General features: G+C 28.5%; 3 protein-coding genes across 10 annotated transcripts; 1 reads left to right on the forward strand and 2 right to left on the reverse strand.

Annotated features, from left to right (window-relative positions):
- Nucleotides 1-11,055, forward strand: LOC149883540 (calbindin-32-like). Its single transcript, XM_090098483.1, has 8 exons — nt 1-169; nt 440-496; nt 4,741-4,818; nt 5,012-5,067; nt 5,327-5,366; nt 10,484-10,531; nt 10,634-10,711; nt 10,820-11,055. The coding sequence occupies exons 1-8, from the start codon at nt 92-94 to the stop codon at nt 10,928-10,930; spliced, it is 546 nt and encodes a 181-aa protein (XP_089954609.1). The 5' UTR covers nt 1-91; the 3' UTR covers nt 10,931-11,055.
- Nucleotides 6,381-9,098, reverse strand: LOC149883541 (uncharacterized). The gene has a single exon (XM_090098482.1). The coding sequence runs from the start codon at nt 8,058-8,060 to the stop codon at nt 7,104-7,106; it is 957 nt and encodes a 318-aa protein (XP_089954608.1). The 5' UTR covers nt 8,061-9,098; the 3' UTR covers nt 6,381-7,103.
- Nucleotides 11,056-11,576: 521 nt separating the features above from the next.
- Nucleotides 11,577-23,647, reverse strand: LOC145185762 (neo-calmodulin-like). Of its 8 annotated transcripts, none has more exons than XM_090097553.1 (12): nt 23,523-23,647; nt 23,403-23,429; nt 20,553-20,696; nt 19,950-20,002; nt 17,631-17,664; nt 17,377-17,520; nt 14,487-14,557; nt 13,871-13,910; nt 13,589-13,732; nt 12,280-12,362; nt 11,899-12,046; nt 11,577-11,698 (listed from the first exon to the last, which is right to left on the reverse strand). In XM_090097553.1, the coding sequence occupies exons 2-12, from the start codon at nt 23,413-23,415 to the stop codon at nt 11,664-11,666; spliced, it is 909 nt and encodes a 302-aa protein (XP_089953679.1). In that variant the 5' UTR covers nt 23,416-23,429; nt 23,523-23,647; the 3' UTR covers nt 11,577-11,663. The 8 variants fall into 8 exon arrangements, with proteins under 8 accessions (XP_089953679.1, XP_089953683.1, XP_089953684.1 ...); XM_090097557.1 differs by lacking the exons at nt 19,950-20,002; nt 23,523-23,647 and adding exons at nt 18,107-18,129; nt 18,227-18,318 and having other exon boundaries at nt 23,403-23,435; XM_090097558.1 differs by lacking the exons at nt 19,950-20,002; nt 23,523-23,647 and adding an exon at nt 18,227-18,318 and having other exon boundaries at nt 23,403-23,435.
- Nucleotides 23,648-26,165: the final 2,518 nt, after the last annotated feature.

The following is a 26,165-nucleotide window of genomic DNA, read 5'->3' on the forward strand; positions in this document are numbered from 1 at the left end:
TTCTATTTCTTTCATAAAATTTATTATTTAAGTTTTGGTTGATAGCTAAATAACTGCTCGAGCTCTTTCAAAAAAAGTTAACACTTCAGCCATGGATGCTCCCGTAAACGAAAATTATCTTTCTCAGTTTCGCGATTGCTTCCCACTTCACGTGGCAGATTTCTTAAGAGTAAGAAAACACAAAATTCTTATAAATAGCATTAACTTTCACGGGGAAATTTTTTTAAGTAGCGTCAACTTTCACGAGGAAATTTTTGTAAATAGCGTCAACTTTTCAATCACTTGTATTAATTTTGATACATTATTACAATACTATAAAAAAGACCTTCAATTGATTAGATATTTTAAATGATATAAGTTTTGTGTGCGAAAATATTTAATTCTCACCAGAACCAACCAATATTGCCGAAACAATTTTGAAGTTTTTCTTTTTTTTTAGATTTGGTATCATTATGATAAAGATAGAAGCGGGTATTTGGAAACTGCTGAATTTAAGGTTGTATTGGATTTCTTGTTATATTAGTTTTACTATGGTATTAGTATATTTTATGGTAAAATGACCTTTTATTGAAGTAAACAAAATAATTTCTAAGAATCATCACTAAAAAAAATTTCACCGAACCGATGAGTACCAACTCGATTTGAACTTTGAATTCAGGTAGCAATGATGTAAACAAAATCAAAATGCAGACCATAAAGACAAAATACTAATTCTGTAATAAGCTGCATTTAGTGTGTATTAGTAAAAGGACCAAGTGAATCGATGTATACAAAAACGTTCTATGTCATAAAAACTATTTTTTCGGGGAACTAGAAAAAACTTATTAAATCCAAAATTATTACTTTCATAAGTTCAAAAAAAATCTGTGTGCATTTTGACATCTTTAAATATTAGATTTGTTGAAATATATATCAAAATTTGTGATATATATATATGTGTGTTATACATAGCTAAAGTTGTCTGACTTAGAACCTTTTTGTTTACATGTGTTAAGGATAATAACAAAAAGCATGTCTTTTATATATTCATTCATTTTTTGTACAATAAACAATTAAAAATCAAAGGTCAAACTATTACACATATTAAATCACACAATGTATAAAAAGACCGATCACAAAGCCTTTGTCAGACACCTCACTGGATATCGTGTTCCTCTTCCCCGTCATTCGCCTCGTCGGTTGTTGGCCAGCTCATGAGTTCATCATAAAAACCACTGAACTCATCCGGAACATACTGCATTAGCTTCCTAATATCCTACAGGTTTACTCTTTTTATCAAAACATTACCCAATGGGTAGAACACATTTTGCTGAAATTCGACGATGCGATCGACGACTTGAAACACCTTGTAAGTTTGGGCCAACAGCTCATCAATGAGTGGCCTACAGACAATTACACCTGGAGAAGTCCCGTAAGTGAAGTGCATAAGAAAACTTATTCCAAAACTTATCTTATCCTTAGGAGGAACTTTCTTTCCCCGTGTTTCTTCGAAATGCAAGATTTTTTGTAGAATGTTGGCCACCACTTTTGAAAATCTACATTATCTTCTGTTGCGATTTCTTCAGCAGTAAACTTACCAGTAGTACTAGAAGTAATGATAAGTTCAGTTATCTGGTAAACTGTGTACACCCTGTCATACCTTTTCAGTTTTCTCTTTATTACCGCGAAGTCCCGGTCACATGGTAGGTACGAGTTACCTCTTATCGGGTAGTACTGCTCAATTCGATCAAATCGGCCAGTATCTGTGAGAGCCAAAAAGACTCTGTTTAGTACATAGTTTTTATTTTGGCCTCCACAGCTATCTGAGTAGACATGGACTTCAGTAAACTGTGGAGGAGCAGACATTAGGTAATTGTACACAAAAGAGCACACCTCATCAGGGCTTTTTCTGGCTGTGCCTTCATGGTACACATAAACATGAACTTTATTGCATTTCACATCGTGAATAGAGAAGAGGTTAACAGATAGCTGTCTGAGGTAAAAGGTTTCCTGGACTGGTATCATCAGTAAAGGGATATTCTGCATGCAGTCAAATGCGATCGCTAAGACATGCGGTTCATTTTGTTCTGTGTCCGGGTTGCTTTCATTTTGGAGTTTGTTGTAAAACTTTTTCGATCGACGTTTGTGCAGCATCAGTTCAGCAGCTGCATTTCTCTTTGCTGCATCACTGAGATGAGGGCTTTGTAATTTTAAATTAAGCTCCTCACAGGTGCAACAAGAGTCTATCAGGGGACGGGCAAATCTTAACGTAAAGTTGTCCCTAAAGTAGCATAGAAAAAATTTGTAGCTACATTTTGCTTCAGAATGTTTTTCTTTAAATATTAAGTACAAATTTTTTGACATTTAGTCTAGCATCTAGATAATTGGTAGTTTTACCAGCATATTTGCTCTGTTTCACCGGATAACTTTCGATATGTTCTCTTATCAGAGGTCTTACATTGCCCCTGATTGCATTTGTTCCTAACTTTTTCCCTCTAAGGTCCTTTGGTGATTTTCTTAATACCAACAGGGAGCGCTATCGTCGAATACGGCTAATTTTAATACCATAAAGGCTTTTAAAGGCATCCACACATACCTTTTTCTTTGGCACCCCCCACCAAAACCTCGTATGTAAATGAAATGATGTTTGAGTAATTCGGCTATAGCATTTGGCTACTGTTTAAAGTCAACTAACAAGCCTTAATGGAACGATATGGAACGTGTTGGATTAGTTTTGTGTAAGACCTTTTTATGAAAACATGTTGCATGATATGCTATGATAGACCTAAACAAATTGTTAAAAGGCTAATTGGGTATCGAAATCGCAATACAAATTTCACCTGCAATCAGTTCCAACAGTAGTAGCAGGTACAGTTCTTCCTTTGTAGCCAATGTACTCTTAACCTTTCACTCTAGCTTCTTTAATAACATTCCTTTTCCACATAGCCTCATTTTTAACCTTTCTTTCACTGCTAGTATTGGGTTCTTCATCCATTATAAGTCTTTTTCATTAAAACAACGAGATGAATAATAAAATAAGCCCAAACAACCTCAAACTTGTAACCAAAACAAAACAAAAATTGGATTAAAAACATCTGACAGCTACCAGAAGAACACAGCTGGTTTTCTCAGTGCTGCCAACAAAAACCTTCTAAGTCACAGTCCTTTTAGTTTACAGACAATATTTTAGTTCTCTATTCAAAGTGTACGGAGAGGTCTGACTTAGAATTTTTTACTATGCAATGGTGGAACTGTCTTCAAAGAACAAATTTTCATCAAAAGGTCAAATATTTAAAAAAAATGACTTCGAACGTTTTTGTATACATTGATTCAAATAGAATGTAATAACAATATTATTATTACTATTATTATTATTATTACTATTATTATTATTATTAATATTATTATTATTATTACTATTATTACTATTATTATTATTATTATTATTATTATTATTATTATTATTATTATTATTATTATTATTATTATTATTATTATTATTATTATTATTATTATTATTATTATTGTTATTATTATTATTATCATTATTATTGTTATTATTATTATTATCATTATTATTATCATTATCATTATTATTATTATTGTTATTACTATTGTTATTATTATTATTATTATTATTATTGTTATTACTATTGTTATTATTATTATTATTATTGTTATTATTATTGTTATTATTATTATTATTATTATTATTATTATTATTATTATTATTGTTATTATTATTGTTATTATTATTATTATTATTATTATTATTATTGTTATTATTACTATTATTATTATTATTACTATTATTATTATTATTATTATTACTATTATTACTATTATTATTATTATTATTATTATTATTATTATTATTATTATTATTATTATTATTATTATTAATATTATTATTATTATTATTATTATTATTATTATTATTATTATTATTATTATTATTATTATTATTATTATTGTTATTATTGTTATTATCATTATTATTGTTATTATTATTATTATCATTATTATTATCATTATCATTATTATTATTATTGTTATTACTATTGTTATTATTATTATTATTATTGTTATTATTATTGTTATTATTATTATTATTATTATTATTATTGTTATTATTACTATTATTATTATTATTACTATTATTATTATTATTATTACTATTATTACTATTATTATTATTATTATTATTATTATTATTGTTATTACTATTGTTATTATTATTATTATTATTGTTATTATTATTGTTATTATTATTATTATTATTATTATTATTATTAATATTATTATTATTATTATTATTATTATTATTATTATTATTATTATTATTATTATTATTATTATTATTATTATTATTATTATTATTATTATTATTATTATTATTATTATTATTATTATTATTATTATTATTATTATTATTATTATTATTATTATAACTGCTATCGTTTTTAAAACATTTTAATTGCATTTTACTAATTGTATATTAATTTTCATTTTACTGAGAAAATATAAGCTGTTTACAAATAAAAAGCTAATCAAAAATTTAAAAAACAACGCATTCCTTAACTATATTTGTATTTCTAAATATATAATTAAGTCTAAATTCAATTTATTCCAAATGATTGGTATAAAGAAGTATGTATTTTATTCGTTATATTCATTGTTAACGGAAAGACCGAACGCCAATGCTTATCTGTTAAATAGACGGTTTCGGACGTTACTCATTTATAAAAACTCTTTCTTTAGAGCTTCCTTGAGGATCTCATCACAAATGCAGGAAGCAAGATTTCAACAAAAGAAGTTGAAGAATATGCAAAGAACTTGGTCTGTTATCATTTTTTTTGAATTATGTATTTTTCAAATTTGTAGATTAATTTATAGGAGATACAAAAAAAAAAAATTATTCTTTAAAAAAACTTTTGATTCTCTGTTATAGACTGCGTATAACAAAAAATGATTCGGATAGCATTTCCCCTGTTCAAAATCCGAGTAAAAGTAAATGGTCATTGTTTTTTAGATCGATGTGTACGATGTCGACTGCGATGCAAGGATTGGTTTAAACGAACTTTCTAAGTAGGTTTTTTTTTTTCAAATTGCGCGCGCGTCTTAACGTAAGCTAATTTAGGTAAGAATTACTAAACAACAATATAATTACTTTTAAATGTAGCAATTTGGAATAATAATTTTTGTTCCACAGTTTTAAAGCATTTATTCAATAAGTTTAAAAAAAAAAAATTTAAAGAACTCTCTCAAGAATCAATAAAGCGCTTCATTTATTTACTGTTAAATAGTTACAGATGAAATTACCAATGACGTTTAATGATTTTTTTAGAATAATTACTGTTGAAGAAAACTTTTTAAAACGGTTCAAGGTTGGTTATTTATAAACTTATTTTTTGATTGGTTTTTGAATATTTGATTTAAAAAAGCATACCAGTGAAAATTAAAAACAATAGGAGTTGATTCACGGCGATCTTTTCAAAAATTTATCATTCAGCAATCTATGAGAAAGATTCAAGTTTCATAAGATATAGTTTTAATTGAACTAAGGGGTGGAACGGGTAGATTGAGACAAACTTCAAAGTCATTTTATTTTTAAACAAAACTCTTAATTTTAAATAATTACTACTTATTAACTGTTATTTAATTTACAATGTCTCATGTTTGGCTAGCACACCATTATCAGCAATTTTGCGCATTTTTCCCTTTATCCCTTTCATAAAAATCCCGTTTGTTCTTTGAAAAAAAGTTTCATTAAATTCTTTTACCTTTGCTTTAATGCGCAATATCAACTTTGCTATAATGCGCAACTGCTTTTCAGTATCAGCCGTCCATCCTTCCTCATACACTTTCTGTGCCAAACACCCCCAAAAGTTTTCAATTGGTCTTGTGGAAGATTTGGTAGGTTTATGTCACGGGTTATATAATTGACAAACCTTTGCAGCATAATGTGCGCTTACCTAATCTAGCCAAAATATATACTTTCCATCGCTGTGATATTTATCAATAAAAGGCTTCAGACTTTTTAACAAACATTCTTCCAGATATATGCTCTGATTTATCGCTGGAGCATTTGCTGATCGTACAAGTTCCTTAGAAAACACTAATTCAGATATCGCTATCCTTACAAGCATGTGCTTCAGATTTTTCTCTGTACCTTTGTATCTCACTTCATCTTAATACGTATCTATTATTTGTGTAAAATCCATCCTAACCGGGTATTCTATCACACTAGAATGTAATGAAACAATGAAAAACTTTTCATCATCCATTACAACCATTTTAATGATCCATACCCAGTAAACATTGGATGTCCTTAGATGTCCGGTAAACGTCTAAGGACGTCCAATGTTTACTGGGTACAGATGATTTACCAGCTCCACAGTGGGCCAGAATTCACTTTTACTGGACAAAATTCATAACTAATTTAATATTAGGGCTATATTGACTAAAATTAGGATGAGTAATAATATGATGTCTGCGCTTCTTATGAAGGTGTTATTTTTGTAATTCGTTGCTATGGATACCTAATTTTGGGTAGCAAAAACATAGTTTTTTTTTAAGATATTTTTACAAGTGCTATGTTCACCAAATTTTACATAAGTACCAATATGAGGTCACGCTTTTTAAAAAAGTAAATATATTTTTTATTTAGTTGCTATGGATACCTAATTTTACTTAGCAACAGCTAAATTTTATTAGTTGTATATGTTTTATTTGTGCTAAGTACACTATTTAGCACGTGTTTTATTATGAAATCCTCCCTTTGATCCTCGCTCGCAGAAAGCAAATCTTTTTTCAGTTTAATATGTGTTATTACACATGTCATATTAACTAGTGTTATTACACGTGCTATTACTCGTTGCTAGATAAACTTGGTTTCCTGTAAAATAATTATATTCTAGCTTAGTTAATTAGTTTTTCTAATTAGCAGATTTTACAAGCTTCTACATTACTTTTCAAATTTGTATGGGTGTTATTGTACCCATGCATTCACAATCACCGAAAATCTTTGACAATGTATGCTACAAGTGGTACAAGCTTAGTAAGTGGTAGGTCTACATATTTAAAAATACAAAATAATTATGTACAACATAATTCAGGCGAAATTACAAAATAAAAGAATGGCTTTCTTTTAAGAGTTGCACAACACCATCTAGAAAATTTTCTTTTTTAGGGTGCTTAGGTGATCGTAAAGCACTGATTACTGGATCGGATGAGCACATAAAGCGCCGTAAAAGGTCTTCGTTTGTCTTTAAACGCGAACACTTCCTTGAAAAAAATTCACGGAATTTTTTAAAGTCTTTATTTCGTGCTTCTAAGGCCTCTTCACTCATCATCCCAATTGGCAACACCATCTCATCAACAACCTGCCACCCATGTATCAAGATTTTGTGCAAGCTCTGTGGCATATAGTACCAGGGATAAAGTTTTATAAAAAGCTGTGCTGTTTCTAAGCAATAGTCTTTTAATTTATCGGCATCAATCATAAAACCAGATGACAAAGTACAAAGCACAACATATATCCTTTTAATTAAATGCACATCAACATTAATAATTGCTGCTGTTTGTTCAGCATTTCTGAAGAAGCGTCGGGCAGTATTGCCATTATTTGATGATCCAGAACCACCAGACCTGGGGATATCAATCACCAGCCCAACTTCATTTCTGAACCGAGATTGAATTAAATTCTTTTTAGCTTTAACTTTTTCTTTGTCTGCATCTGACCTTGATGCCCATTTCTTCACTTCAGCTTTGTAGCCGACTTTTAACAAACACTCCATGTTACGAATCCATGCATGAAGTGTTGACAAACCATACTTCAATCCGGTTGGAGTTAATGGCAAATTGCAAACAATATTAAGTTGGTTCATTTGAGTTGGTATTGAACCACAAACTGAGCAGCACTGACTTGAATTAGTAACTGTAGATAATGCAGTGGCTACTTTTCCATCTATCATAGTAACATCAACTTTGTGAAGAACAGTTAAGTTTTCATACTTAGGCACAGCAGTTGTAGTTAAGTTTCCAATAGCATTTTCAAGAAATTGATGCTCTGCATTCATTACATCAGTTGTCTCCTTTACAAACCTAAACCGCACAATTCGGCAGTACAATGTTGATGACGGATGTGGATTTCTCCAAACAATCTTCTCCACTTCACCAGAGAATCCTGTCAATTCAAGTGGTACAAAGCAGGTAAGAAACAAACTTCTTCTTGGACAAAGCTTCTGTTTTCCAGCTCATCAGTAACTTGTGTATAAATGTTTTGCTCAGTTGACCCATCAAAACCTACCTTTGAGCGCAGAACTAGCCTATCAAAAACAAACGAATTGATAACATCATGTTGTACTTCCAACAGCCGCAGAACAGTATGATCTACCAATGCTTGGAAATTGATGCCTGCAGAGTAATCTGTTTCTGTCCATGATTCACGACTAGGCAAACACCTCTCTTTTGCTTCACGTACATCATTGTATGGTGGATATAAATTACTTTTTTTGCTTTTCGCATTGTTTCTTAAGCGCTGATACTGAGATTTGCTCATCTCATTATCTAACAAAAGAGCCAACGCTTCTTCAGATGTATTATTAGAATGATCTAGTTCAGCATCTTTTCTTCTACCTTCTTTCCACAGGTGTGTGCCACTAGCAAACAACAGCTCACAAGAATTTGAAGCTGACAAAGTTGCAACTTTTCTTTTCTTTATTTTTGAAGACGAATCTTCAAATGGTAATGTAGGTCTGCCGAGTTGTTTATTTTTACTCTCCTTCATTAATGTGGTATTAAAATCATTTTCAAGCCAAGCTGAATTCTTCCTAATAAACTTTGCATCGGTTCGTTTACTTCGAGTCCATCTTTTACCATATTCAGAAATAAATAAATGAAATTGACTCTCAAACTTTTTGCCTTGAAACTTCAAATCATGTTCTTTAATAAAGTTGTATACAAGTATACTGTCTTCTTTTTTATGTATTGACAGACTGTTGAGTCTGATAAACTGGTGAATTTCGTTTCTTGTGACACTCATTAAGCCTAAATAAAAACAGCAGTTCAACATCTAAAATGAGTAACCCCAACCAAACCAATTAAAATAGATTATTAAATCCATTTGGTTTGACAAGCGCTAAATTAACAAGAACTAAATTTGAATTACGATATATATATATATATATATATATATATATATATATATATATATATATATATATATATATATATATATATATATATATATATATATATATATATATATATATATATTATTGTTCAGTACTACGATTAGCATGAGTAAGATCGTATTATATGTTTTCCGCGTTTTTTAAAATTTTGTGCAAATAAAAATTTTTGAGTGCAATTACAGATTTTTTGTTAGGAAAGAGATGTTCAAATGTGAAAGAAAACCAAGGTGGCACCTAGTGGCAGCCATATTTATGAAATTATTAAAGGAAACATATAGAAGCTTCAAAATATCTAAGTATAAAAGCAAGATGTAGCAATAAAAAAAAATACTTTGTCAAATAAAAACAAAAGTCATACAATAAAATATAAAATAATAAGCTTGTTTAAAGTAGCTGCAAATTTGTTAATTACATACCAATTTGAGTCAAACAACTTTTAAAATCCAGATAATATATAGAGTTATAATATAATATTTTAAAAAGCGCAATATTTTATGTAAATGTTATTTATTTCCATCGATTTTTTAAACAACATTTTTCTCTTTATAATTTTTTTTTTCTAATTTACATTTGCGTCTACTTCAACCACATCATTTGTATATCCATTAAAATTTTAAGTGTATATAAACAGTTTTAAACTGTTTTATAATATCTATATAATTGATTAAAACCATTATGACATTAAAATTCTGACTTTGGTTTTTATACTATTGTCCAGTCACTGGCCCACTGTGAGCTCTCGGCTTTTTGAGTTTTTTTTGAGCTAATTTTACACGAAGCTCTTTTGTAAACACTCCGATTCTTATCGTTCCACAGCTTCGATTGAAAACTTTTTTGTTTTTGTTTAATATCTTTACCCTGCATTAGTTGATATTGTTGTGAATAGTAGTTCTTGCGTAACCATCTAATTTGAAATGATTTACCGCAATAGCATCTGTAGCATGTGGTTTTTTTACAAGAAAAAAGTTTTAGTTTTTTCTGAAAATCTCCTTTTCTTGAATTTAAAATTCGTTTTGATTTGAAATTTTTAATATAATATTCCTAAGTCATTGATGCATGATTTAAATAATTCTAAACGATTCCACGTGTTTGCGTGCAAAATAATTCCACGTGTTTGAAAAGCGTAGGAAAAAAAATTAAGTTTTGTCTCAATCAACCTGAAAATGAAGGGTAGGGGTGGGTGGGTAGAATGATAGGAAGGAGTAGGAGGCGAGAAATCGCATTTGATAAGGTTAGACAAGGATTTACTCAGCTCTTGAAAGAATGCAATGGTGGTATTTTTCTAAACTTTAGCATTCTTACTCTAGAAATTGAACCTGGAAGATTTTGATGCGATTTTCAAGCACTATGATCAAGTAAAAATTGCAAATATTTTTATTTTAATACCAATTTTAACTTAAACTGTTATTGGTGCGTGAAGGTTTCTCAAATAAGTAATTCTTTAAATGGACTGTTAGGATGGGACTGGGAGTCTCGAAGATACTAAGCTTCTAGGATTTGTCAAAGATTTAATGGAGAAGATTGATGGAATAAAGGTAGGAAGATAGTTGTTAAGAACAGTTCTGTACAGTTTCTCTTTATGACTTTTGTAAAATAGTTTGTCGAAATGGCATTTAGAAAAAAGGTTACGTTTTGTTTCTTAGGATCCTAATATCGATGACGTAGAAGCATATAAAATTACAGTATTGAGGTCGATTGGCGAAAGGGATAACGGAAAAGTTTTAAAAGAAGACCTCAAGTTATTGTTTATTTAAAATTGATAAATAGCGAAGTCTAAAAACAATTTTTTCTGATTTTTTGAAAAATTGTTTTAATTTGAATTTAACATTTGTAAAAGTAGATAAAGAAAATTTTTCAAGAAAAAAATATTCAGCATTTTTATGTTGCGAATTCATTGTGTTTTACATACTTTCAATTTTAGATCTATAAACTGTATGTGAAATAAAAATTCTGTTTGACAGCATTTTGAACCACATAATGTGAAGTTTGATCTTAAACCACAGATCATAAAATTTTACAGTTGAAAAACTAGCTATTAAACTTTGTTGTTCACAAAAATATTACAAAAATAAAACAAAGTTAAATAGTTGATTAAATAAAGACTGACAAACAGAATTTAAATCTGTAGGTCCGCCTTTAAATCTGTAGGTCCGCCTTTAAATCTGTAGGTCCGCCTTTAAATCTGTAGGTCAGCCTTTAAATCTGTAGGTCCGCCTTTAAATCTGTAGGTCAGCCTTTAAACTATTTAAATCGTTAACTTTTAAACTTAAATTAAAGATAAGTTATTTTTGGAGTTTGCATCAACATGGAATGGATCAGAAGCTAATTTTAAAAAAAATTAAAGCTCTCAAGCCTGCATTTTTCAAATAAAATTAGACCTGTGTAAAGAAAAAAAACTAATTGAGACTTTAGAATATTTCATAGATATTTACATATGTTATTTACATATTCACAAGAAAATAACTTGTTTTTGAACTAGATAACTTCTTAGCGTTTTTTTCTTCTGGCAACAGCGCAAAACTCTATGATGAAAATAATCGAACATAAGGTACGTATATACACAACATATTTTAAATACATATCATAAAGCCAACAGCTGCACCACGTAACCCTAGTAAATCGTTTATTGGCAGCCAAAGTAGTTTATTTTAAGGTTTTTTTCATAAGGATATCGAGACTAAATAAAAATGCATAAAATAGAAACAAATTTAAAATGTAAAACCTTCAAAAGAAACTTCGTTGTCACCGTCTGAACTAGCTACTGCGATCATGTCTCTTATAGCTTGATCAGTTATGGGATAGTTCATGGCTTTGAAGCCAAGTTTAATTTCATTGAAATCTAACACACCATTTCCATCGACATCAAGTTTCTGAATAATAAAAAATTTGTATCATACAATTAACATCGGTTTATTTTAGTTTTGTTTACAAAAAGAGGATTAAAAAAATTATTAGATTATACAAAAAAAAAAAAAATAAATAAAGTTAAGAACCTGCTACTGATATGGTACCTAAATATAGTGGTAAGAATTTTCAATGATAAACTGTAAAGAAGAAATATAGATGTGACAATGATGATATAGACATGATGATATAAACTTACTCTGAACTTCTTTCGTAGCTCTTCATTTTCTTGAAAGATTTTTAAGACTTTCACAAATTCATCAAAGTCAAGTTCGCCAGAACCTAGAAAAACAAACCAAATTAAATATTTCGGGCAAATAAAAATTTATTTGCCCTAAATATCTTATAATAATAAAATTTAGAAAAATATTTAATCAAAGGGAAAAAACATGCATACCACATTTTGCAACTTATGAGGAATAAGGATTTGAAAGTTTGATAGTAAAAGAATTATTCGTCCTATGGAAGAATACCCCACTTCATAGTATTTTTAACTGCTGTTTACTGGTAAATTAGGTGAATTTTTAACTTTTTTGCATAGTTAGATCAATATTTAATATGGAAAGAAGCATAATTGGGCTATAACAAATAATATTGAAGTTTGTGACATGATTTTTCCCCTGTGGCCTACGAATATCAAACTAATATCATTTAAATTAATAGGGGATATTGGGGCAAGTTGGCTACAGAGGTAAGTTGACACTGCATTTAACTTTGGAATTTTCCACCAGAAATTTCCAAAACTCACATGGAATCCGGGGGCTAGTTGGCAACATGTGTAGCTTACAACTTTTCACATTAGCCATAAATTTACTTAAGTTATATAACACTACAGATCTACAGACATGCGAAATTATAAAAAAAAGTAGACAGGTTTGTAAATTCTAAAAATGTTACAAAAAATGCTGTTGATGCTATTTTTATAGAAGGAAAGTCTATTTGATTGATTTAAGGGCAATAAAAGTTAATGTCAAAAAATATTGTTGGATAAAAGTCATCAACAGTTTTCATAAAAAAGATTTGCAAGAAATATATGCTTAATGTTGCTTAACTTGTCTCTTTTTATATGGCGTGCCAACTTACCCTGAGAGTGTAGGCAACTCACCCCGGGCTGGGGTAAGTTGCCCAGCCATAAAACAAAATTTGATTGATAAATAATAACATTTTCAATATACTTGCACTCTACCATAATTTTATCATACTATTATATATTAAAAATGCTTTCCTCTTACTTTTATTTTTACTTTTATTTACTTGTTTTTTAAGAGACAAATATAAGAGAAAACTCAAGATAATTGAAATTTATATCATATTACATGTTGTATAACACATTACATTATATATAATACCATTATATTATATTTTATACTTTATTATATATTAAAAATATGAATTATTTTATATTATACATTATGTTATATATTGTGCATCATATCATAACCTAAGTTACGAAATATGGAAATTATGCATAACACACTGCTAACAAGCAAGTATAAGAATAAATTTACCATCACAATCAGCCAAACGAAACTGATTAAGAAATTCCTTTTCTCCTGGATATAAATTCATTTTTCTCAATAATTTTTCCATTTCTTTTTTATCAATATTTCCTGTACCATCTCTGTCACTTTCATTGAACAACTTGCGAAGATCTATAAACAAGCTTCAATAGGTTTTTAAAGTTTTTAATCAACAAGTTTTTTTTAATTAAATTATTTTAGAGTATTTGTCAAATAAGAAAAGGTGATTGAACATCAACAATGATTTCTTCATAGTACAAAATATTTTACCATTAAGTGCAGGTGAGTCTTTTGATCCACCCTGAAAGTTCTAGAAAAAAATATGTAAACTCAAAAGAAGCTTATGCTGCTCCTGATGAGCAAAATGTAAACTTTAAGGTGCAAAAAAAAAAAAATTCAAGGTTCTGGAGAAATTGATGTTGAATTAAAGATGTTAAACTTATACTTTTGTATTTAAAATTGTAAAAAAAAAAAAACTTTAACATCTACTATAATCAAATATTGGTTGGAGGTGAATTTTTTATCATCACCATTTTTTATCATTACAAGGGTTGGAGAGGATTGAGCTTTTATTAACTTGTAGTTATAAAATGTAAGTTGAAATAATAATTTGTAAATACTTCATGAGCTTTCAGAATTTTTAAGTTTAAAGATGGTTATTTAGGTTTACCTTTTACTTTACGTACATTCTTTTACAAATATACAAATAATTATTACATCAGAACTTCAGTTCTGATGTAATAGTTACTTTTATATTTGTATTTCATTTCAACAACAAAAAAACGATTTTAAGTTGTTTTTTTATTGCAAGTATTTGGTCAGAAAATCTCAAACTACTTGCAATAAAAAAGTAACTTAAAAGAATAAAATAAGAAAAAAACAATACCTTTTTAGGGAATGACACATGTAACTTTGCCATTGCCATTATAAATTCTTCAAAACCAATTTCTCCAGAACCTTGAAAAAAAAAAAATTAAATTAAAAAAAAATTTAGTCAATTCAAAAGTTTTACATAAGAAAATTAATTTGTGCAACGCAGGTGTGGATACATATTATCCGATATAAACAGTAAGTTTTTGCATTTTGTTTTCAGAAGATTGCAGCTATATGGACTTTAGTAGATCTCAAAAAGCATTAAATACCTACAAAGTTGGAGTTTGTGGTCTTAAAACTAAAAAAATTGATGGCAAAGATTGGTACAACTCTTTTATGAAAAAGCTAGATTGCAGTAACCTGAGCCTAGGTCAATTACTTCAGATGAGCAGCTCTTAGTGGATTTTGTGACAAATTGCAATATATCTTATGTCCAGACACAAAATAAAAGCAGTGAAAGGATAGTACCATGTCTGTTTTCTATCTAGTGCTTATAAAAGTGCTATAATTACTGGTATTTATTGTATGAATGATTCTGAGTGTTTTTTTCTACCATTTGTAGTTTTTAAACATAAAAGGATGAAAAATAAGCTAAAAGATGATTAGTCTTAAACACTTTTTGCATGTAATAATAGTGGATGAATAGACACAGAACTGTTTAAAATATGGATAGAGCAATTCATATCTTTTTTGAAACTGTCAAAGAACACCCTCTTTTTTTGATATTAGATTCTTATGGCAACTATACAAAAAACTTCAATGCTTTTCCAAAAGCATCAGAATCTGATGTAAATCTTCTTCCATATACTATACATCACAAACAGCTTCTTGTCATTTTTTTTTCACAATATATAAATATATTAAGAGTGGCTTGTTTTTGTTGAGAGTGGCTGCAATTTAAACCTGACAAAGAAATAACCATCTTTAAGGTGTAATGCTATAAGTGAATTTGGTACCCCTGGTTTTTAGCTTTTCAGCCATGGTGCTTTTGGAAATCATAAATTCATAGAACTGGTCATCCATTATGAAAACCTTGGTATAATTCCTATATCTCTTCCCTTATCAATCTAGTATCCTACCTTTCAATTTGAGACATCACCAAATATTTAACTTAAAAGATCACAGGTTATTGAACTGAGACATCTGTGCACACACACACACTCTTTTGAAACCATTAAATCAACACCAGATGGTAATTGTTTTTTTTAGAAGTGTTTCAATAAGTCTAAAAAAATCACTTCATTAAGTTGATAGGAATGAACATGGAACAGCTGAGGACATTCAAGACAAGATTCCAGAAAAGCCTTTAGCAAATTTATTAAGGCCAAAAGTGATGAACACAAATCTCAGTGGCTATGAGGAACTTGAACAAGAAACTCTCTTATATATAGCACACCTTAAAAGCAATAATAACTTTTAAGAGAGAATTGAGGACATATATAACTCAACAAACTAGAACTTATTGCTACCAGCAAAAATATTCAAAGTTATTCAAACACCACTTCACAGTTCAACACACAGTACTGAAATCAAAAATAGTATAGGTGAATTTTCATTCTCACCAGTTTTCCTTATGTTTACAAGGGTTGAAGAGGATTTAGGTCACTATGACTGTTTACTTCTACAACATCAGCATGTGATAACAACCCCATATAATTGCATGTACATTCCTGTGAAACACATTTCATTCATTCCTGTGCATGTCAAGTTGCAAGCATAAAGAAAAAGAAAAAAAGAAAGCTACCAGATATTAATATCAACCCTATGTATTATCTATCATCAAAAAAGCAGCTGCTATTTACCTATAGCCCTAAAATTTACACTTAAAAATAGAAGAAAAATAAGCAGTGAGAAAAAGAAATTAAGTAAAACTATTAATAAAACTAAGAAATTGGGGAAAAAAACATGCAGATCCAAAGGAGCAACAAAACCAATATCAGAATAGCCCTAGTTCTGAAAAGAACAAAGGACAGCACTGGTACTGCTTCATGTGTGATGAAACCAAAATTGGGTCACAAGATAATAATTATGTAAACTATGTCAATAACTAAATTTTACAATGCTTGATTCCATATCAGTGCTGAGTATTTCTTTTTATCATAATCTTTAATGAGTATTAACCTCACTAATGGTACTAGTTTAACCTTCTGGTCAATAATTAGTACTCCACTGTTTACCTTTAGTTTTGATTAGTATTCACTATATGTTCTCATGTTCACCTGAAGCAACACATGAACATGTAATCATGTTCACATATTACTTCTAAAACAAAAGCAATTTGCTGAGTATGATTTATTACACAGTTAATTGTATTTCAAACCTAATCTTTTTTACCAAACATTTAGTCAGTTGAATTGACAAATGTTTGCAATTTCCAAACTTATTTTGAAATTTTTTTAATATAGTTAACATGCATTTATAAGCAAAACTTGCCAAGCTTTCAGCACTGACTAGTTTTAGCACTGACTGTTTCAATGCAAAAATAAAGCTTTTTCTAAACTTAGTTTTATGTTTACTAGCTTTTTTTTTCTTAAGGATTACTAATTAGCCCCCCTCCATCCCTTTCTCTTACTGAACTGATGTTTGTATCTTACTTTTCCGTTTTTAATGAAGTTTTTGGAAAATCTTGACTCATTCTTTACTCAACATAAATTAACTTCATATTAGCTTTTTTTCCGATCCTTTCTTTGTTTCTGAGTGTGTTCTAGTTCTTTTTTGCTGCTATTTTTTTTAAATATCTTTTTCATGCCTAACCTTATATTTCCAAAAACTGTATTTTGTGCTAATGCACAAAGTATCTTTCAAGTTTTTGGAACTACAAGGTTTCTCTGACTACTTAGTGGTTTACTTAGTATTTTAATTAAAAATCATTAAAAACAAAAGATCAACATCAGGATACTTACCATCTGTATCAATTTCTCTATAGACAGATTCATACTCTTTATCTCCAGGATAAACATTTAACTTCTTTAAGATCTTTTTCATTTCTCCCTTATCAATATTTCCAGAATAATCTGAGTCAGCCTCTTCAAACAACATTTTCAATTCTAACAAATGAAAATATTTTTCTATAAACAGTTTTTCAATTTTATCAAAGATTTGCCAACTTTTATAACTTTTATGAAACTTTTATAGAATTTCCTTTAAGGTATATTACCTTCCATATTATTTTCAATGATCTTTTTACGTGCCTAAAAAAAATTTATTTTACAATGAAATCTGTTATATAAACCTGTCATGGCCTATTATACTGACAGGCTGAGTAAACATACAGGCTTTAAAAAAACTGTAGGTGAGTTTTTAAGTGTTTGTATTTTACTGACATTAACCCCATTTCAGAAAAAACTTGGTGGCTTTCAAAAATAAATTTGTATATTTTTACTCAACTACTAAGCATTTTTTTGTAAAACTGGATGTAGAGTTTACTACAATAATACAAGTTCAATGAAAGTTTTTTACCTTCTGAGCAAAAAAAATTGGATAAACAAAAAAGATGGATTAGTGCTATATGTTGAGATAATCTTCCGAATGATCCATTTTTATCTGAAGCTATATTTTTCACTTTTAAGATAAAGTTAAATATCTATGAAAGTTCTATACACCTTCAATCTTCTGATACATTGGACTACTTACGTGTTCCACTGTTTATTTCAAAACTAAAAAATAATTTTTTTTTAGTAGCTTTCATTGTGTAGTTTAGTGCGTCATAAAACTTTTATCTTATAATCATACGAATATTATTGAGTGTCTTACTTATTGCCATGCTGCAATACACCATCTTAGTTCTTTACCAATTGATCAGAAGAAAAGTATTACTGTTGAAAAGATTGCTTTCCAAGGAATACCTATTAAATACAGATTATAAAATAAAATAAAAAAAGAACTCCTTAAAATAAGCTTTTGAAGTGAACAAAATCATTTTTTCATCAATCAGCAAAAAAGTATATGCTACAGCAGAAGCAAGTTCTCTTAAAGCTATGATACGCTACTAATGATAGCTACTAAAAAATAAATTATTTTTTATTTTTGAAATAAACAGTGGAACACCTAAGTTGTCCAATGTATCAGAAGTTGAAAAGATGTTAAGAATGAGCTCACTAATGTTTGTTGGTAAAAAAAAGTATTCTCCTGATATGGTAGCCAGGATAACTTTGAGTTCAAAGATAATTTTAATCTTGATTACATTATGACTATGAACTACTGAGTATATCACTGAAGACAAAATTGACACTAAAAGTTAGAAATGTTGGAGATGATTTTTTAAAGTTGTATTTTGACAAATTTTCCATTTCTAAAAGACATTCTACCAGTTAATAAAATTTATGTTAAACCACAGTTAGCATATCAAGGAGTAAAGATTTTTGGTAGAGCTGTTAATTCTCCAAATGAATTAGCAGAAAGAAAAACAAAGCAAAAAAACAGTTTTGGGTTTAACGATTTGCTTTTTGTTTGATATAAAATATTGGTTGTTGTATAAAGCATTACCAATAACAGGTTTTGGTGCCAATTTTCAATACAATCAAGCAATACAAACAATTAAAATAAGAGGAAATTGTGGTGGCTCTGTTGTTGCTATTCTTTGCAACAGTAACAAAGTAAATTAAAAGTTTTTTGGGATGTTTAACAAATGTAATACTTGTGCATTATTGATAACGTTATCCTTCTATGACTTTATCTGATAAAAATTTGTTTGCAGCAACTTGGCTTAGAGGAAAATTCCAAGAACTATGTAACTAAAGATATTTCTCATGCTTTTTCTCATGCTGCAGAATGGTTGAGATAGTAAAATATTTACTAATCACATTTCATAAGTATGTTTGCTTTGGACATTTTACTAGTAAGCCTACAGTGAAAGCATTAGAAAAACTTCAACAAGAATTAGGTGGTACCTATTTTACAAATGTTCACTGCAAAAAGTTGATACTAAAAAAAAAAATTGTTTAAATGTTGGAGTTGGTGTTGATGATTTAAAAGTTTCTTATTAAATTTTTTTCATTATGTTCCTGTAATGAAAAGTGACTTGTCAGAAAAAAAAAAAAGTCTTTGGTTTACATTGCTGGCTGTCATTGTCAAATGTCATTAGAAAAGATCTTCTAACTGAAGATGCTTCATTTTGTTTCACCCATTCTACAAATATGCCAGAGAGATCAATCATGGTGGGTTAAGTTTGCCTGGTGATAACATCTGCAATTTTGTAATGGTACCAGACCATGTATATTTTACTTATGTATATTTTAAAAAATCATTGTAGAAACCTTGCCAATTAATTTTTTTAAAAATATTACTGTATATATGTAAAGTAAAGCTGTTTCAAAAGCCTTCATTTTATGATTAATTACAATTTAACTAGCTCAGTTTTTGCCAACAAAAATTGCCAACAGTTTTTTCAAAACTTGTATATCTACTCAGCCTGCCAGTATATTAGGCTGTGAATTTTACTTAAAAAAGGTAAACTTATGCAATAACAAGTTATAACCTCGATTAATGATATGCCATTACAGAACTCATCAAAATCTATCTCACCAGAGCCTGCAAAAAATATTTAATTTAAAAGCTCAAAGTTTTATGATAAAACTTCTAATAAATTTATATCTATATATAAAAATAATTGCAGCTAAACTCTGCTTTTAGTTTAATAAATGTTTCACATAAATATCCAATGAATACAAAAAATAAGTATTAATATAAAACAGTATTTTGTAGCAAAGAGGAATAATGAAATTTTGTTAATGAATTACATTTGAACTTATCATCTTGAAAAAAAATTTTTTTTTTTTTTCTTCTCTCACTCATTCTTTCTTTAAGAAAATACAAATAGTGGCTATTTTAAAATACTGATAAAAGTATTCAATAGTATGTGAAACTGTAACTAGTTTCATTTAAAATCAATAATGTGTGAAAATATAAATATATATTAAAAAGAAATCAATATGTAAGAATATAGCCTTTAGTCAGTAATATATCGATAACTGTATATAAAAAGAAATCAGTATGCAAAAAAAAGTCTTTAGATCAATAACTACATGTATGAAACAAAAAATAAACAAGTATTGAATGTAAAACTCCTCATTCTGCATACCATCCTTATCAATACACTTGAACACAGAAGAAAAAAATTCATCTCCTGGGTAAAGATCATTCTTTTTTAAAAGTTTTTTCATTTCAGACTGACTAATGTTTCCTGATCCATCTTGATCACCAGCACTGAACATTCGTACAAGTTCTAAAAATGGAATGAAAAATAATCAGAAAATGACTTTAAAATAAAGAATGATTTCTTTCCAGAGCACTAGTGCAATAGAAGATCATTTGAAATACTTACGATGTTAGTAATTCTTTTATGTTACTGCTATATTGTACTTGTGCTTTTAACATTTGAACTTACTTATATTTATAAGATTTTCAATTATATTATTAACGAAGTTAGGGAACATAAAACTTTCCTCAATTTTCTAAATAATCTAAACCTTCTTTGAATTTAGAAACAAAAATGTCAAGATAATAGTGTTTCTGGTTTACTATTACAAGATAATAGAGCAGAAACTCTATTAACTGTAGACAATTTATGATGATTATTATATGATAAATGATTTCAATTGAGTTTAATCACAAAACTTTCTTTAGTTCAGTTTTCTGAGTTTATGTCTCTACTTCTTGCATTTCTTTTTTTTTTTTTTTCTTACATTTGATTTCATCTTCTATTAACTTGGTAACAAGTTCGTTTTATAATTTAGCTTTCCTCTTCAGATTCAAAATCACCAATTACTTGTATTTATTCTCATTAGACATGACCGATAAAGTCTTTGAAATATTCTTCAAATATATTTATAACCATTCTGTCTGGGCAGCTTTCTCATTTTATCAGCCAATAAACAAATGAAGAATCGAAGCTAACATTCAAACAACTTTTCCACTGACCTACTTTCAGAGATTTGACTTGAAATATCTCATTTTATTACTTGTCCATTTTACAAAAGGTTCAAAAGCAGACCCAATTAAAGGGACGGACTTCGTACTGGATTCCCACAGAGTTAGAGGTCCGCCATTTGGAGAGAGAAAAAAAAAAAAAACATTTTTCAAACTTTTTTTTACAAGACTTTTGGTAATTACTAATTCTTTTCTTAAAACTTATAAATCCTAAATCTATGAATCTTTTTTAATTGAAAAATGCGTTTCAATGGTTTCTTATTTTGAGATGTATCATAATATCTCACTCCTTGAGTGTGATATTATAATATTTCTCAAAAAAATTAATGGGATTTATCAGTTCTTTTTAAACTGTGACATCATCTGCCTTCGAAAGCCATATGAAATGGGAAATTATGAAATTAGAAAATCATCTGAAATTTATATGTAATATACATTGAAAAGTAAATTTGGACTAAATAATCATGGTTTTAGCAAGTAATAACACTTAAATTGTCCTAAAGGTATTAAGTACCCTCTTCTAAATAATTGGTCTAGTAAAATAGTTTGTTTAGACGCCTTGGTGACACCTAAAAATACTTGTGAAGTAAAAAAAAAATTGCAAAGAAAGATTTTTTCAAATCAAGTTCACATTGAACTTAATGCTCTTATTAAAAAACCCTTTTATCAAGTTTATTGCAGATAATTAACTCTTTAACACTTAGTTTTTCCAAATTTTTTGGTTTTGGAGCCAGTTTTTTTAGTATGGATGAAGTTTAGATTTAGTTTATTGTTGGTTTGTTGTTTATAACACTCTGTAGTCCAATTCATTGTTTTTGCATGGTGGATAGGCACCATTTTGTACTATTTTTCTTTGAGTCGATTCTGTTTTTGTTCTCTTTTTTTTTGATACAATCAACCCTGATATATTATTTTCATATCCATTAATCCTGGTGGATTTTTTGGATACCCATCAACTCTGATTCGTTTGTTTTATAACAACTTTTATTCCGCTTTCTTTGAGACTCAAATCCTTGCTCCTTTTAACATTTCGCAAAATTTTTTTTTCTTTTAAGAGGTTCTTTACAATTTATTCTCAGGTTGTAAACAATGCTAATGGCTTTTATAGATTGAATTAGTTCATTAGAAGATTCAGTTCTAACTATTAATTTAAATATATTTCTTAAGCGTTTTCACGTTTAAGAAACATTTAAATTAATTTTACGAAAGTAACTTTACTTTGCTGCGCTTTCCATTAGCATAGACAATTTTAAGTTTAAAATTCTTTAATTTACATTCAGAAAGATTAAAAGGAACTTTGTTAGGAAAAAAAAAAAAAAAGAAAAAAAATGAGCATGCGCATTTTATTGCAGCATGTTAAATTTACATGTAGCAACTTTAATTATTCAGAACTTGGTTTCTTATTCATTCAGGATTTAACTTTGTTTATCTAAAGTTTGAAATCTGCAAAAAATCTGAAAATATTTTTGCAAATAAACCTGAAGACAAACCAGCAAAAAAATCTTAGTTCTGCAAACAAACCTGCAAAACACTCAAAATAAAAAAACCTAAGCATATTTATAATGAAAAAAAAAACATGAGTTTCACCAGGGAAAACGAGTTGCGCATCTCCCTTAGCAATATAGCGTCTAAACTTTTTAATGCATAGATATTTCATACACAGAGCTTCGTCGCAGAACTTTACCTAAGATTGTTATTCATAACCTTTCCTTGATAATTGGTAATGATGATGATGATGATGATGATGATGATGATGATGATGATGATGATGATGATGATGATGATGATGATGATGATGATGATGATGATGATGATGATGATGATGATGATGATGATGATGATGATGATGATGATGATGATGATGATGATGATGATGATGATGATGATGATGATGATGATGATGATGATGATGATGATGATGATGATGATGATGATGATGAAGGAAGATGACACTAGTTATCTCAAACTAATCTAAGGTATAATCATTGAACAAAACACTTACTTTTTTTATCCATAATTTTTGAGATATCTAAAAAAAAGTTATAAAATTAAATTAAACGAGAGCGTTTGTGCAACCATCAGCCACTTTTGTATATAATAAAATATACTCTCTCTAAACTACCTCAATACTTTCCCTTTTAACAGTCAGACATCTTTATTTCCTATCACAACACTGAAACTTTAAATAGATTTCACAAAGCAAGTAAGTATATTTCTTACAACACCTCAGCACCGCGAAAAAAATCTAATGTATGCATATGCATTCATCTAACATATATAATTAATGTTTATTTATATTCGCATTCATTAAAGATTGAAATCGTAGAGGAAACTAATTATTAAAATGTAGAGTATCCATCATGTTTTAAAAATTCAAAAAAAAAATTTTTTTTCCATTATGTCTTTTTTACTGAGAGTCCGTTTGACTCCTCAGCTGCATTTAACATTTCTAATATTTTTGATATTTTAAATTGTTTTTTAACCAAACTTTAATGTATGTATATATATATATATATATATATATATATATATATATATATATATATATATATATATATATATATATATATATATATATATTAGAGATAAAACAATCAAGTTGCGTTTTTCAAAATCGTTTATTTTTTGTTCGACTTTGAAAGCGTCAGTTAAGCGAAGTTTCTTAAATTAAACGAAGTTGAAATCCGTTAAACTTCGAAAAAAAGTTAATTAAACGGTAATGAAAGCCGTAAAAAGTTGAAGCTTTAACTTTAAATCGACTTTGAAAACCTTTAAAAGTTGTTTAGACATAATTAAAACGATGTTGAAAGCCGCAAAAAATTGTGAATCAAAATTTTACGGTTATGAAAACCGTATAAATTTGTTTACATTATATTTAACGAATTTGAAAACCTAGTAACTTTGTGTATGTTATTGAACACGATTTAAGCATTGTAAAACATCAAACAAATATGCCAAAGATCCATCGCTCGCTGGTTTGGCAGTACTTCCTGAAAGAATACAGGGGAGATAAGGCCTTTGGTGCGTGCAATATCTGCAAGAAGGACAGTTATAGTTGGTAGTTACTAATCATTTCATTAATTAACCACTAATTTGTATTAGGCGATATTGACAAAGAATCAAACTTTGATTTCATAAAATGCTTAAGTGTAAGGTCCAAAACATGAAGTCAACAAGGATGATACACTAAACCTGGAATAATTTTTCATTTTTCAAACTCCATTCTTTGAACCTGTATTTACTGCCGTGATATCACATATCGTAACAAAGTTTTATTTAACAAATTGAATTCCAAAATAACTTAATATAACATGTCGTAAATAGAGACAGAATTGGCTTTCTCTTATACTTTTAAAAATATAACTAAAAGTTTAGACTTGCTCGAAAATCAAGTATTATAATAATGTTGTTTGTCTATGCAAAGAATGCAAAAGGTATGCCTCCTTAAAATGTAAACACCGTATTTCTTCCGACGACTTAATATAAGATCAAATCAAACTTATTTCATGCGCTAGTGTTGTAGACGTCTTGTGGACTGCTGATCTGCTAATCGATGTAGCAATGAGTACAGCTTCGGCAATCTTTTTCGCGCACTTCATTGGAAACCTTTCATTTTCTGCTATTTTAGCTTCCATCTTACCGGTGATTTTTGCACGTTTTTTATTTTCTTCTGAACTTGATTTTGCTGTATCATCAAATGATTGACTATAATTTAACTTCCTTTCTTTTAAGTGACAGGTCTCGAGGAAGGGTTGTAATAGGCTCTGTCGCAGTACTGCATTGAGCTTGGTACCCATCAGAAAACTTTTGAAGTTCGTAAAAGAGTTTGTCTTCTGAACTTTTAAATTTAGCATTTGTGGACAATAAGTCAAATATATTATCCCAGCTATTTATAATAAATTCTGTTATCCGTTTTTAAAATTTTTTAAGTTTTTAGGTTTTTTTTTTTTTAATGTTCAAATTTCTTCCTAATATATATATATAACTCCTACCTAATATATAAAATCCCTCCCTCATAAATATAACCGCTCCCTAAAGTTTATACATTTTTCCTTATTCTAATTCATATGAACTTATATCAAAAGCAATATATGAAAAAAAAAGAAGTCAAGAAGAATGAGACTTCAGTCTCATATATTCAAAATCATTTTTTGGTTTAATCGAACGGGTCTAACAACTCCTGATACCAAAAGCGATTTCATTAAAATATTGTAAAAAAAAAGTCCATTTTTGGTAAAATTTTGACCATTTTTGAGCTTGGCATACTGTACATCTTCAATTATAAAAATATTTTTAACAACTTTGTGTGTAATAATGTCATTATTTTGACTTTCATGTTTCAAAAAAATATTATGATGAAAATAACGATGTAAAGTCAACGATGAAATATTGATTTACCAACGGTTGACACATTGTTAGTTACAAAATTTTTTTTACACAAAAAAAAAAGCATTTTACAACAAACTGTTTTACCAACGATATCGGTAAGTTTTTATTTTACTCTGAACAAATTGCTTTATTTTTTGACATGAATTTCACTTACAAGATGTTAACTTATAACATTCGGTTTCTAAATATTAGAAAGCTTGCATTCTTGTAACATCTTGTAACAACTTGTAACAACTACTATACTTGATGCTTGATATTTATGATTAAATATTTATGATTAAATATTCTAGATAATAATTATAAAATATTATCTCTGTGAAGTAAAATTGTTTTCCAGTTTTAATCTTGCAAAAAACAATGCAAAAAAAAGCCGACA

Source organism: Hydra viridissima, unplaced genomic scaffold, assembly GCF_058129835.1.
Source record: "Hydra viridissima isolate aposymbiotic clone 2 unplaced genomic scaffold, HvirCarnegie_v1 scaffold_9, whole genome shotgun sequence".
Classification (NCBI taxonomy): Eukaryota; Metazoa; Cnidaria; class Hydrozoa; order Anthoathecata; family Hydridae; genus Hydra; species Hydra viridissima.